The following is a 14,347-nucleotide window of genomic DNA, read 5'->3' as shown; positions in this document are numbered from 1 at the left end:
TCCAGAGTATTGCATCAGCTGACAACAAATTGATTGTATTTGCTTAATGCTTTCCCTCCTACCTCAGCTTCTCCCTAGACTATATAAATCTAACTGGAAAAAAATGGAGTAAAGCTTCCTGTTAACTCTCAAACTTGCCATGGCTCTCTGTGTAAGCAAAAACAAATGACACAGGGCTTGCTCACAGATGGCCCCTGTGAGCAGGCAGGAACGGACCCTGTGGAATGAGGTGTGGCCTGGCTTCAGAACTAGCTCCAGAGTAGCCAAGGAAGGGCCGCTCTAGAACCACTGTCAGTTTACAACGTTGTCACTGCCCACACGTCTGACTCGCTTTGAAAAGATTAACAGGAGTGTTTGTTTGAAAGGCAGACTCCTGGTTTCCTCATTAGTGGAGAAGATTTGCTGCAGACTTTGGTTGTTTCTATAAACTTTAATTACCTCTCTGATGAGCAGGATATCCCTTCGTTGCATTCACCCCAAATTTACAGAGGAGTTCATTTTTTAAAAATGTTTCAGAGCAATAAAAGTCCATGAAAGAGAGAAAGAAAGAGAGAGTTGTCTGCTGGGATAATAGGCTTGAAATATGAGGAAGTTGATCAGCGGCCACTGCCTTCCAAAAACAGACTAATCCACCCTGGTAGCTTTCCTTTCAGAACAAGCTTTTGGCTCTGTCAAGTTTCTCGATCAGCCTGAACACAAAAGGACACGGGCCGCATGCCATCCTGATCTTGGAGTTGTTCAGTGTGTTGATTTAAGAACCTATAAAATTTAAAACGTTTATTTCTTGTTTCTGCTCTGCTTTGCAGCTGCCTTTTGGACTCATTGATGCAAAAACTATAGCCTTGGCCTGGTCATTTAATGATAATTCTGAGAACCACAAATCCCCCCAGGACTCCATTCTGTAGTTGTATATCTCAGTGAGGGGTAATTTTGCTCCCCCCATCCCAAGCCTGGGGACATTTGGCAATGTCTGGAAACATTTTGGTTCTTCCAACTGTGGTAGGGGTGGGAGGTGGGGGAGTATCGCTACTTGAATCTGGTAGGTAGAAGCCAGGGAAGCTGCTTAACATCCCACAATGTACAAGACAGCCCCCCCACCACCAACAACAAAGAATGATGTGGTCCCAAATGTCAACAGCATTGCTGCTCAGAAACCCTGATCTACAGGACACAGGGAACACTTCTTGGCACTCAAACTCCTAGTGGTTCCCAAGGACAGCTGGTGGTTAAGAAAAATGCAAACGGATGCATCAAACCACAGGATAGCCAATGCTGGTTTGTAAAACTATAAATGCACAATTCTAACAAAATGAGTGTTATAGACAAAGCTTTGCTATCCCTGATAAACTTTCAACAAATGCAAACACTGGAGTAGATAAATCAGGGTCCCACATACATTCATATTAACAAACCAGTGAAGGGCATATTAGAGAACATCAAGTGAAACTGAGGCTTCATCATTTCTAAAAAAAATCTGAAGGTAGATATGGGGAGGGGAGAGTACTAATAATATTAAATCACTCATATTCCTTCACAGTCATTGCTATGGCATGCATTGGGTTGATTCAGAGGAAATTACAAATTTGAACTGTTATAGGTTACAAAAAGTAACTTTCTCTGAATCAACCAAATAATATCAAATATTACATAAAATGTAATGTATTATATTCCTAGAATTACTATAATACTATGTAGAAGGTATTTGACTATTAATGTATTAACGCATCTATTACATTCATAGTCATTATACAGTGTTATATTGTATTATCAATTTTTATAATTATAGTAAAACCACACATTAAATGTATATAATTAAATTATTGGTATTAATATATTGATTATATCAGGGGTCAGAAACCTTTTTCTTTAAAGACCCTAAGAGTTTACATTTTAAACTTTGTGGGCCATAAGAGTCTCTGTCATAACCACCAAAAGCAGCCACAGACCACACATAAAAGTCAGGCAGGATTCCAATAAAACTTTATTTATGGACTCTGGCATTTGAATGTTATGTGTCCAGAAATATTCTTCTTTCAGTCTTAAATTTTAAACCATTCACAAAAATTGATGGCAGGTGGGCTGTGATTTGACAACCCTGGGATTTTATCTCAATTGTGTATTCTATCCGTATGATGCATACCCTATATCCAGATTTTATGTCCTATCTAGATCTTATGCCTATATATCACAATATAGCTCTATATGCTATTCTATCTATACTGTATGTTTACATCCTACCCTGTCCTACCCCACTCTGTATTACACGAGGTCACACATGCCGGACACCCTCGCGGTACATCCACTTTCGGCCTTCCTGGGCAGGAGCATTCTGGGTAGTCCCCCTGCAGCGGGCGGAAGGGGCGTGGCCTCCCCCCTCCCGGCCTTCCCCCTCCCGGCCTCCGGCCTTCCCCCTCCCGGCCTCCCAACTCACGCGATGTTTTCCTCCGCCATTCTCCCCCCCGCAGCGGCGCCGGACCTGACGGCCTTCGGGGACCCGCGCCAGTTCCCGGCGCTGCCCTCCATCTCGGACCCGCGCATGCACTACCCCGGCGCCTTCACCTACTCGCCCACGCCCGTCACGTCGGGCATCGGCATCGGCATGTCGGCCATGAGCTCGGCCACGCGCTACCACACATACCTGCCGCCGCCCTACCCCGGCTCGTCGCAGGCGCAGGCGGGCCCCTTCCAGGCCAGCTCGCCCTCCTACCACCTCTACTACGGCGCCTCGGCCGGCTCCTACCAGTTCTCCATGGTGGGCGGCGAGCGCTCGCCGCCGCGCATCCTGCCGCCCTGCACCAACGCCTCCACCGGCTCAGCGCTGCTCAACCCCAGCCTCCCGAACCAGAGCGACGTGGTGGAGGCCGAGGGCAGCCACAGCAACTCGCCCACCAACATGGCGCCCGCCGCGCGCCTGGAGGAGGCCGTGTGGCGGCCCTATTGAGGCGCCGGGGCCCGGGGGCACCCTCGCGTCGCCAGGCTGGGCGCTGGCCGCTGGACAGCGTCTGGGGCAGAGCCTCCCCGCGGGGCCCAGCCGCCGGCCCGGGGCGAGCGCACGCCCGTGGCGGCCTGCAGGCCTCCTTGCCGTCGGCCGTGCTTGCGGGTCGCCCTCGCCGTGGCCCGCCTCAGTTTCCGCACCTGACCCCGCTCGAGGGGCCCGCCTCACCACCACGTGGGCGCGTGGTCAGGCCCACAGGAAGATTCCCAGAGGGAAACTGTGAATGCTTCTGATTTAGCAATGCTGTGAATAAAAGAAAGATTTTTTTACCCTTGACTTAACTTTTTAACCAAGTTGTTGATTCCAAAGAGTGTGGAGTTTGGGTTTGGGAGGATGCAACTCATCCGGTTTGGCATCTGATTCCTGTTTTAATTTTCTTTTCCGCACCTTAGAAATGGCGAAATGCTTATTTGCATTTGGGTGGTGTGTGTGTGTGTGTGTCTACATACATACATAAATTTGAGCTTGCTTCTTAACGATTGAAAAACTCTGATCTCCTTTTCTGTGTTTTTATTTAACTTTTCCTTTGGACTTTGGTGTAGCTGTTTTTGCTTTTTTGTTGTTGAGAAACAGCTACAGCTTTGGGTCAATTTCAACTACTGTATTCCCACAGAGAATTCCTAGATATTTATGTATCTTGATGTTTTAAGCATTTACTTATGTTGATACTTTTTATTATTTAAATGTACTTATATTAAGAAGAAAAATATCAAGTACTACATTTTTTTTTTTTTTTTGCTTTTGGTTGTAGCCAAAATGAAATGTATCACATTGAAGAAGGCTGGAAAAAAAGGATGGGTAATGTGATCACTTGGTTATCTAGAAATATTGTTTACATTAAACTCCTTCCATGTTAATTAAACCATTTGTTAGCTAATGCAGCAATGTTTTTAAATAGGCTTTTTAAACACTGAGGGTGACTCCAGCAATCAGAATTAGGGGGTTTTCTGCCAGGCTCCACAAAGGGTCTCATATCTGGCTCCCTCCCTTTCAACGGTGGTCAGATCTAGCCTCAGAGGATTCAGGTAGGTGCCAGTGGTTATGGGCAGTGCACTCTGGAGAGGTTATGTTTTGTGCCTAGGAGTTTGCTCATCCCACAGCCTCCTGATAATTTCTGTCATGCTTTGTAACAACACATCCCAAATAATATGTGCAGGAAAAACAATATCTTCGTGGGAAACAACTTATTGAGGGGTTCCTTAACCGCTCAATTTGGGGGTGCAAAGTAGAGCCTCTGAACCCAGGCTTCCGATTATTTTAGCCCCAAGAAAATGTCCCTTTAATACAGCACTTATTCAGTGATGCAGAACAAAACTTGAGGCTGTCCCCCAGGGAAGGTACTGGAAGGGACTAGACCCAGGTGCCTTTGAAGGCCAAATATCCCCAAATGAGTTTTCAGAGGGTGGGCCCAGACAGGCCAGTTGGACACTTGGGTGCCTGGATGAAATCACTTGACAGAGTACCGTCCCACCTGTGCAGGAACCCTGCCCCAGGCTACTCACTCATTACCTGTCTCTGTATTGCTTTCACCCAAACTGAGACCCTAACCTGGAGAGTGTGTGCCCTTAGACCTGTGCACCAGCACTACAGAAAAGAGTCACGTCAGGGCTACAATTCAAAAGTATCCAATGTCACTGTAAATTTCATGGCTCTGTTTTTATTGGAGGATTTCGTCAGAAGGCGGTTGTTGTACAATTCATAATACTGCTGATTTTGACATGTGAGTGCTCAAAATGATCTGGTTGTTATTTAATGTACCTCTTAAATTAGTTGAAACAATTTCAGGTCAACTCTGAAGAGTATTTGAAAGCAGGACTTTAGAACAGTGTTTAATTTTTATTTTATAAATTTAAGGATTCAAATTAGATCTTTGGCTGCAGGCAGCAAAACAGTGGGACTTATTTAAAACAACTTTTTGAGTTTTCTTTATATATATATATTGAATATTTGTTTTACACAGATGCAGTAGCACTTTGGTGGAAGAGTTAAAGAATAAAGCAGCTTGTGTTGTCAGGTCATTCTTACCTAGAAAAGAGCTAAAGCAGATCTTTGGAGAAACTCAGAACATACTCATTCTCATTTTAGGCATAACTCTCCCTCCACAGTTCACTTTCATGTGTCATTCTGTATTATACTTTTACAGTAAAATTGCCCTCAAATGTCAAAAAACTTTAAATGTTTAGTCCTAAAAAGAACCACTAGTCAATTTCCCTCAAATTGAACTTAATTTCTTTTCCAGCACATGTTGCCATATCTGACCTGAGAAAAGTTCTAGAGAAAAATGAAGGGAAAAAATATTTTCTAGTTCAACTCTGGTACCTGAACCTATTCCAACTCAAAACCAGTCTAATACTCTACAAAGGGAATTAGGTAATCTCTCACATTGAACTTTTCCTCCCAACGCCATACAAGGTAAAGACTTGTCACTTTCTTGTAGACTCACTGTCTAGGCCATCCAGAGCTTCACAGACCCTTTCCAGCATAGAAACTATATTTTTTCCAGAAAAAAATGTCCTCCTGAGGAATTACTTTCATTGCCTTCGGGTCAACTAAGTTGTCCTAGTTATCAGCAAGAACCCATAAGCCAATAATGTAAAAACTGGATGTATTTGGGAACATTGATCCAGGAGAAGAAAGACTGAATAAGCCATATCTGGTGCTTGTTCATGCCTTTCCTTATGAATTCAACGTGGGCACATCTTTTCTGTTTTGTTTTTTTTTCTGTTTTCCTCCCTATCTAAAAATATTTCTATTTTTCTTCCTCCCTTCCTTTCTGCACCAATCCCTTCTAAATCCCTCCATCTCCCTCCTCCATTCTCCAGACTTCTGCAAGGAGATGGCACACTCCCCCAACCCAGCCAGCCAATACCATATGTACAAAACACAAGTAGCTGCAGTTCTCCTCCCTTCACATAAAGGAACACGGTGAGTCAGCCTTTCCCCAGCTTATGGGTTTCTTCCAGCAGAAGTGACATTGCCAACCATTTTGGATCTGTTTGCTGTCCAAGTGCAGCAAGAGGAACCTTCCCGGACAAATTACAATCAGCAAGTAAATAGACAGCCTTTATGCTGCCTAGGGTTTCTGTGCAGATAAACAGAAATACTCTCATTAGAAAGGAAATGAATGGTTTACTCAAATGTCCTGCAATTTAGAATTGCAGATTTCTGTCTTGAAATACCTGTTTCCTTGGGACATTCCGTCCTGGTGATTTTTATTGGTGGTGGTTTTGTTTTTTTGTTTTTGTTTTCATTTTGGGGGGTTTTTTTGTGGGGGGTTGACTTATATTTGGGTCTTTTATACAGGAAAAATCGGTTTGACAATAATCTCAGAAAATATTTTTTACATCTGAACAAAATGCCTTGTTTACCTATAGTATACAATTATTTGGGTTTTACGTTTGTTTGTTTGAAGTTTTTTTACCTTCCCTTCAGCCAGATCAGAATTGATGAGGCTGATGATTTGGCTTTTTTTTTCCTTCCAGAAGAGTTGCATCAACAGTTAACTGTATTTATGTATGTAAATAGGTTTTAAGCTTCATTATAAAATATTGTTAATGCTTGTAATGACTTTTTTCATTTTTTTCGCGTGTGTTTCTAAGGACTTTTTCTTATTTTTGCTAAATACTGTAGAAAATGCTTCTTTCTACTTTGTTTATTTTAGACTTAAAAATGAGCTACTTTTTATTCACTTTTGTAAACAGCTAATAGCATGGTTCCAATTAAAAAAAAAAACTGTTCACTTTTTGTTCTATGGGAAATGAATGTGCAAAAAAAGAAAATACCCAAAAAAACCCAAACTGTGGGTTATTTGTGTTATTCTGGATGTATAAAAATCAATGGAAAAAGAATAAACTTCAAATTGAAATGACAATACACCACATCTTTTGAAAACGCAGTGGAAAATGCAGTCCTACTTGAATAGACCCTTACCCAGTGTATTTGTGCAGCAGGGATTGGATCTATTCACAAAGCATCCTGGAAATTTGTGCATGGGTTTCTTTTCCCTTGGTACTGGCATATTGAACATTTCCGGAAGGGGGAACTGTCAAGCCCCAAGGTTTTAGTTTCAGATAAGAAATGAGAGACTCCCCCCAGAGCCCCCTCTCCAAGGTATTTCTAGAGATGGTAGGAGAGCAAGCACTCCACTGTGTGTACTGCAAGTGGGTAGGCCTCCCCAGCTCTGCTGGGAGCGGTCAGCATGCCCAGCGGGGGAGGGCAGCTGGACTGCTGCTGCCAGGAGACTTTGGAGCCTTTCTTTCTACCACAGTTTAGTTTCTTCTGTAAATCCAATATTATAACTAGTGTGAATCGCAAATAAACCATTTGACAAGTACATCCACCACGTCTCTTTCTGGTATGGAGGGATGGTAAGGCCAGTGAAGCCCACTAGAAGACACCCTGAAATCACCTTTGACAAGTGGCTCCTCCTGGAGTCTGTGGCCCTCTCCTCCCAGGACTTCCTTCTTAGGGAGCATACCCTGGCTTCTGAAGGCACAATGGTCCAGCTAAGGCCCAGAGCCCTGCTATTGCCTCCTTGGGTATGAAGGAGCACTAAAGCATGTTTTAATGCTTGTTTAAAAAAAGAAAGAAAACTACATGGAATTTGCAAACACAAGGCAGAAAAGGTATATGCTAGCTGGAGATCAGTGATCCACATCAGCCTCCATTTCTGTTGGGAGATTTTGAAAAGGAGTTTTCCCTCGCCACCATCACCCTGCAACATACCCTTAGTATTTCAGTCTCAGGACTTGCTGTGTGACCCGAACTACACACACACACACACACACACACACACACACACACACACCATCTCCAGCCAAGAACCGCTGTATGTCTGAACCTTCATCTCATGAGACCTCACAACTGATACTAAAGTATCTCCAGAGCAACCACAAAGAATGCCAAGAACCAAAGCAAGTGGGTGCAAGACAAAAAACTCTAACCTAGGAAGTAATGGCTGATGAGCAGAGGCAGGAAATGCAGTGGGGTAGGGTTATGTGTTTCCAGAAGGGTGGTATAGTGGCGCTTCGGGTGAAAGCATGTACTCAAGGGGTCAGACCATCCGGGGATTGATCCCATTTCCGTCCCATACTGGGGGACAAATTAGACATCTCTGGCAATTTTCTCAACTATAAAAGAGTGAAAATAATGCTTCAAGAAATTAAATTTAAATAAGTTAATTCACAGAAAATGCTTTAAAAGGTGTTTGGTCCCTAATACATGTTCATTAAATATGAAACACACACACATGCTCAAAGTGACACTGCTCGTTTTTTAAAATGCAGTATCAAATAAAAAGAGAAAGCATCTAAGTCCCCCAATTAATGCCTTATTGTTTTGTGTTCACCATTACAGTCTTTTTTAATATCAGTAGTAGACACCACATATTTTATACACACACAAAAAAGCATCATATAATAATTATCATTGTACAACTTTTTCACTTAAGGTTCAATGTGCATCTTTCCATGTTAGTAAACTTACAGTGACTGCATAGCTTACAATTTTAACTCTTTACCCTTCTCCTATTGCTAAATATCTATGTTGTTCCCAATTTCTTGCTATTAAAATAGTTCTCTGCATTTATGTTTGTATCCTTATTCTAGAATTTCTGTATTTAAAGGGAACTACTGGCTCAAAGAGATTTTTTAAATTGACAGATACCTGCCCTTTTTGTTGATGTTTTGTTGTTTTGGGGTTTTTTTTCCCTTTTTTTTTTTTAAGCAAGCAAGTAAAAAGTTTACTGTAAAGTGAGGGAAAGTACACACCTGAGACAGGCGTATAGGCATGCTCAAAGGAGAGACATGCCCTGGGTCAGGGGCTGCTGCTTTATTTAAGGCTGGCCTCCCCCCACCTTCCTGCCTCCACATAAATGAAGACTGGGGAGTTGCAATGTTCTCATTGGTTCTGAGGATGCAAAAGAAAGACTGGAAACACATTTTCACTGTTTCTGAGTGTCTGCTGGCCCAAATGGGGATCAGGAGAGGAGGGAAGGATGGGCTTCTCATTATCTATTGTCTTCAGGTAGTTGGTCTTGTGCAATTAACTCCTCCCTTGTTGGCAGGACTTTTGGCTGGCAGGTGTAGGCAAAGATGGGTGCCTGTGAGCAGGAGTTACACAGAACTGACCGTTTTGTCCTTACAGCCCTAGTGCTTCGATACAGCACCCTTTTTCCCTCAGGCCCCTGTTTTGGCTGCCTCAACATCCTCCTCAGAGGATTTTCACCCTTGTTCTTAAGGGGAAGCTGAAGAGCAATGGTCATTTTTCTGTAGCTGCTTCCTGCTGGTTTGTACCTCATGGGGTATAAAAGTCTCTGGCTATTCTACTGAGGCTGAGGGGAGGTGGCAGTTGGGAACTGCCTCGCATGATTATTAATTTGTTTTGTAAAGCATCCAACCTGGGAGAGAGAAACCTGGTTAGGGCTTTAAAAGCACAAGGGCCTAATAGGAGAATAAAGAGAAAGGTTGAGAGAGGACCTAAAAGTGGTATGAATCAGAAAAGGTTAGGAACACAGAGAACAAAAGATCTAGGTTGGTGAGTCCGTAAGATATGGAGGGGGCAATGTCCAGTGGAGGGTTTCCAGGTTCTTGACCATGTAACAGAAAAGAATTTAAGGATGCACCATGTTCTAAGCAAGCAAATAAAGAGTTTATTATAAAGTGAAAGAAAGAGAAAGTACACACCCAAGATGGGGGTGCAGGCATGCTCAAGGGAGGGATGCGCCTTATAAGGTTTTATTGAATTATACTTATATGGTCATGGTTATGCACTAGGAAGAAGAAAACAGAAACTTGCCAGGTATATACTTGATTACCACTTCCTATACCAGCTTTTTAACCAGACCTCTGGTCACAGAGATTCTGTACCTTCTGAAGAGTGCCACATATTCCAGAGTAGGAATCTAGACTTGAAGAAAATGACAATATTTATTAAGTGCCTACCACAAGCTAGACTCTGGTCTAAGCACTTCACACATATTAGCACAGCCAGTTCCTATAATGCTTTATGAGTGGGATCCTCTTGTTGTCCCATTTTGCAGGTAAACAGAGTCACCATAAGCATAAAAAATTGCCCAAGGTCCCACAGCCAGTGGATAGAGAAGAGATTCAAACCCAGGTATTCTGGTCCAGGATTCTTTTATCTTAACCACTGTCCAATACTGAGCCCTGAGTAATAGACATCTTTTGATAACAAAACAGTCATCAAAACCCTCCAAAGGTGGCTTGTCTCTCATGTTAAAGTCCCTTCCCCAGGTGGCTCAGTGTGTCAGGTGGATGCCATGAAGTCTGAGAAAGCTCTCCTGTCTGTCCTACCCTCTACGGAAGTGTGGTTTCTTTGGAGTGGAAGCCTCAATTCCGCCCTCTATTTGTTTATTTATTGTTAATTAATAAACTTTTTTTAACAAAAGTTTTAGATTGACAGAGAAATTGGGTGGTTAGTACCAAGAGTTCCCATTCGCCTCTCCCCACCCCACCCACAATCCAATTTCCCCCATTACTAACATCTTGCACTAGTGTGGAACATTTGTTACAATTAATGAACCAATATTGATAAATTATTATTAACTAAAGTCCATAGTTTATTCAGACTTTCTTAGATTTTATCTAATGTCCTTTATCTGTTCCAGGATACATTTAGTCATCATGTCTTCTCAGTTCCTCTTAGCTGTGCCATTTTCTTACATTTTCCTTGGGTTTGGGATTGAGAATTCCCCACATCTCTGTTGAAAACGAGACCACCCTGTGTTCCTGACCTGCTGCTGCAGTAAAAGAATCCTAGATCACTGGATCCAAAGAGATCTCAGAGGTGAGAAAACGCCACCTGCTCTTGAATGCATACCTACCTTCTCCCCACCCCTTGGAGTTTCTCAGCCAGTAATTTTACCTCCTTCCTGAGAGGTATAATATAACTAAGCCCCATGTTCATTTTTTTAAGGGGGAGGAGGTGGCATGGAATGTGTTTACTTCCCCAGAAGGGAGGAGTGTTAGTTGGGTGCCAAATTTTAATATTGGTAATTAAATTTTGCATACCTCAAATTCTCCCTCTAGTTTCAATTTCACTGGCGCTGTAAGAATTAATTAACGTTTTAAAGTGTTTAAAATGTTCTAAAAGTGTTTTTGAAGATGAAAAGTCTTAACATACATACAAAGTACGATTATTTGTTATTACAAATAATTGCATGCACTTTCTTTTTTCACTTCAGTGATTATGTAAGAGTTTCTGAAGGCAATTACAACTGCAATGTCTCTCTTACAAAATAGCTGCCTTTCACCCAGAGTCCATTCTCATTTATTGATTTGTTCATTCCTCTAACATTTGTTGAATACCCACTGTTTTAATCAGCTAAAGGGGCACTGTTGCAAAGTACCAGAACTCTGTTGGCTTTTATAAAGGGTATTTATCTGGGGTAGAAGCTTACAGTCACAAGGCCCTAAAGAGCCCAACCTAAGGTACCATAAGAGGCGCTTTCTCACCCAAAGTCTGTTGCCATGCGTTGTCGCAAGACAGCGGACAATGTCTGCGAGGGGTCAGCCTTCCTTCTTCCTTTAAGGCTCCATGGCCCCAGCTTCCACCATTCTCAGCTGTAGGCTAGCATAGGCTTGTCTCTTTCCCTGGGGTTCGTTTCTTTCTGGGCTCAGCTGCTCTGGTCTCTTCACAAAAGTCAGCTGTAGACTATCAGGCTCATCTTTCTTCCCAGGGCCTCTGCTGTGTCAAATGAGCTGTCTCTCTTCCTCTGTGTACTTCTTCTCTGTGTATCTACTTCTCCTGTGTTCTTGATTGAGTGTCTGTTTATATAGCCCATGAAGGGTGGGGTTGCCCTAATGATGTGGTCCAATCAAAGCCCTAATCTTAACATAATTTAATCAGATGTCTCAGCTGACTCTAATACAATCAAAGGGTTATCCAACCAGAGGAATAGACCAGTTTACAAACATAATCTCTCTGTTTGGAATTCATAAATAATCTCAAACTGCCACACCTACCATTTGCCGGGCACCACATGGACCCTGGGGAGCTGAGGAGGATTGCCATCTGGTCAACCAACAGACTGGCAGGATGGGCTCAATGGACCCCACTCTCAGAAGAACCCCACACTCGGTTTCTTGTTCTATTGTCACCATCTTGAAGTTCTTAATACTTTTATACTAAGGAGCCCTGCATTTTCATTTTGCACGAGGCCTGCAAAGGATATAGATGGACTTACAGAGAGGCAAACAGACTACCATAGTACATGGGGTCATAACATGAGTACAAAAAAGCCAAGAGAGGGATTAATGAAGCTCAACCTGAGAGAACTGGGGAAATCTTTAATAAATAGGGAGCATTTGCTTTTGAAAGATTGATTAGAGGTGTCATGCCCTAAAGGAAGAAGTACAATCTCCATTGAAAGAGTGCTTGAATCAATAATACACATCACATTGTTACCCAGGAATCATGGAAGCTGAGAAGGTAACAGAGGTTGAAGCTATTTACATATGTGCTTGGGGAGAAAGGTATGAAAATGTGAGGAGATACAAATTGAGAAACACTCCTCCCGGTCAAGCTGAGCATAATTTTATCAGTAGGGTAATAAAGGGACTATTCTCAGAGTTATTTCTGTCGCCAGCATTCCCTGTGTGCACACTTACATGTGCACACACACACACCCACATGTGCACATACACATGCACACAGGTAGGTCAGCTGCCTAGCTTACCAGGCTGGTAAGGTCAAGGTCTTCTGAGTCATTGAACACATTTAGGGTAAAATGTTACGGGGATGAAATCCTGGGCTCAAATCCCTGTGCAAGCCCACTAGCTTTGCTCTAAGTCATGGCCCCAGATGGCTTCACAACCCCAGAAGCTGTCTCTCAACCACAGTCTGAAACAACCGGAAGCTCCCACTTCTACACACATAGTAGAAACTGTGGTAATACCCCTGTATCAGTCACATCATGCCCAAAGGAAGAGACGGGCAAAATTACAGAAGTAATATGAGGGTCTAGATTTTCTCCTATGAGTTTCTAGACTGCTGTACAGGAGTCCTGAGTCTGCTTTCTGGCTCTGGTCTCTCCTTACTGATCTGGAGTTCACTTTTTCATTATTCCCCTGCTTAAAATAGGTATACAGTACTTGCCATAGAGTTGATAGGAGGGTGGGAGCATCACATCTGTTTTCATTTCCCAATGAAAGACCCCATGGGAAGTGGTGTGATCTCAACATTGCCCTCTCAAGGATTCAATGTGGATTATCCACCAGGTGATTTGCTGGGTTTTGATCCCATTCGGCTGGCCTTTGTCACCTAGCACCTCTCCCCTGTCAGTTGGTAGGCACTCAGGGAATGCAAATTAAATACCACGCCAACTAAAACAAAATATAGTTAGAAGGGCAAATTTGCTGAGAGGAAAAAACATAAAATGCACTTGAAAGAGAAAGGGCAATTATTCCAGAATGGTGCATAATTTCTTCTATCAATACAACTATAACCCACCATCCACCGAGTATGTTCCCTCTCAGTTGCCATTGTAAGACGTCATGGTGAAGTCTATCTCATTTAACTTATTATGTGCTAGGACAGTAAAGGATGGGGATTAAGTGAACGAGTCCTATCTGAGGCCCAGTTGTAATTCCATCAGCAGCTCACTAGTGTTCTTGAGACAAATGACGAAGTTTCTCTGGGTCTTATTTTCCCAAATGGTAAAATTGGGATGGGACAGTGGACAATGCAGGGTCTCTGCCCTCACGGAGCTGGCATCTTACTGGAGAGGCAGACGCTAAGCAAACTGGCAAGTATTAAATGGCAGATGGGGATGCCGCTGGGGAGGGAAAAGGAGCAGGGTGAGAGGAACGCGCTGCACCAAGAACGAGGCGCTGGGAGGTCTGGAAGGGGCTCTCTGTGAAGAGCCATTTTAGGAATCCAGCAAAGGAACAGCCTTGCATGGCCCCTCAGCAGGACCTTGCTTGGAGGAGTTGAGACAGAGCGCGAAGGATAGGGTGGCTCAGGCGGGAGGAAATAGCGTTGAGAGTTAGCAGGGCCCCGTCTCGTCTCGTGGAGCGGCCATTGTGCGAGTTCGACTTTTATTTTCTTCTGAGAAACAGGGTTTTGAGCAGAGAAGTGACATTTGCCGTCTTAATTTCCTAGTGCTGCCAAAACAAAGTACCACCAACTCAGTGACTGAAACAACTTCAATCTATTCTCACACTTCTGGAGCGCAAAGTCCAAATCCACAGGGCTGTGCTCCCTCTGAATCCTATGCGGAAGAATCCTTCCTAGCCTTTTCTTACCCCCAAAACCTGAGCCTGCAGTTTCTGTAAATCCCAACCATTTCATAACTTGGAAAAATACCCACGAATGCTTATAGCAATACTGACT

At 43.2% G+C, this 14,347-nt stretch overlaps 1 protein-coding gene across 2 annotated transcripts in view; it reads left to right on the top strand.

Annotated features, from left to right (window-relative positions):
* The window catches only part of RUNX1 (RUNX family transcription factor 1), a 243,819-nt gene extending 236,953 nt beyond the window's left edge, over positions 1-6,866 (top strand). For both annotated transcript variants that reach the window (XM_058296203.2, XM_058296204.2), the window contains one exon: positions 2,466-6,866. In XM_058296203.2, the coding sequence (XP_058152186.1) occupies positions 2,466-2,941 (476 nt within the window). In that variant the 3' untranslated portion in view covers positions 2,942-6,866. The remainder of the gene's footprint in view (positions 1-2,465) is intronic.
* The last annotated feature ends 7,481 nt before the right edge of the window (positions 6,867-14,347 follow it).

This window comes from Dasypus novemcinctus, chromosome 4 (assembly GCF_030445035.2).
Source record: "Dasypus novemcinctus isolate mDasNov1 chromosome 4, mDasNov1.1.hap2, whole genome shotgun sequence".
Classification (NCBI taxonomy): domain Eukaryota; kingdom Metazoa; phylum Chordata; class Mammalia; order Cingulata; family Dasypodidae; genus Dasypus; species Dasypus novemcinctus.
Note: the sequence above shows the minus strand (reverse complement) of the source record. Positions and strands in the feature narration are given on the sequence as shown.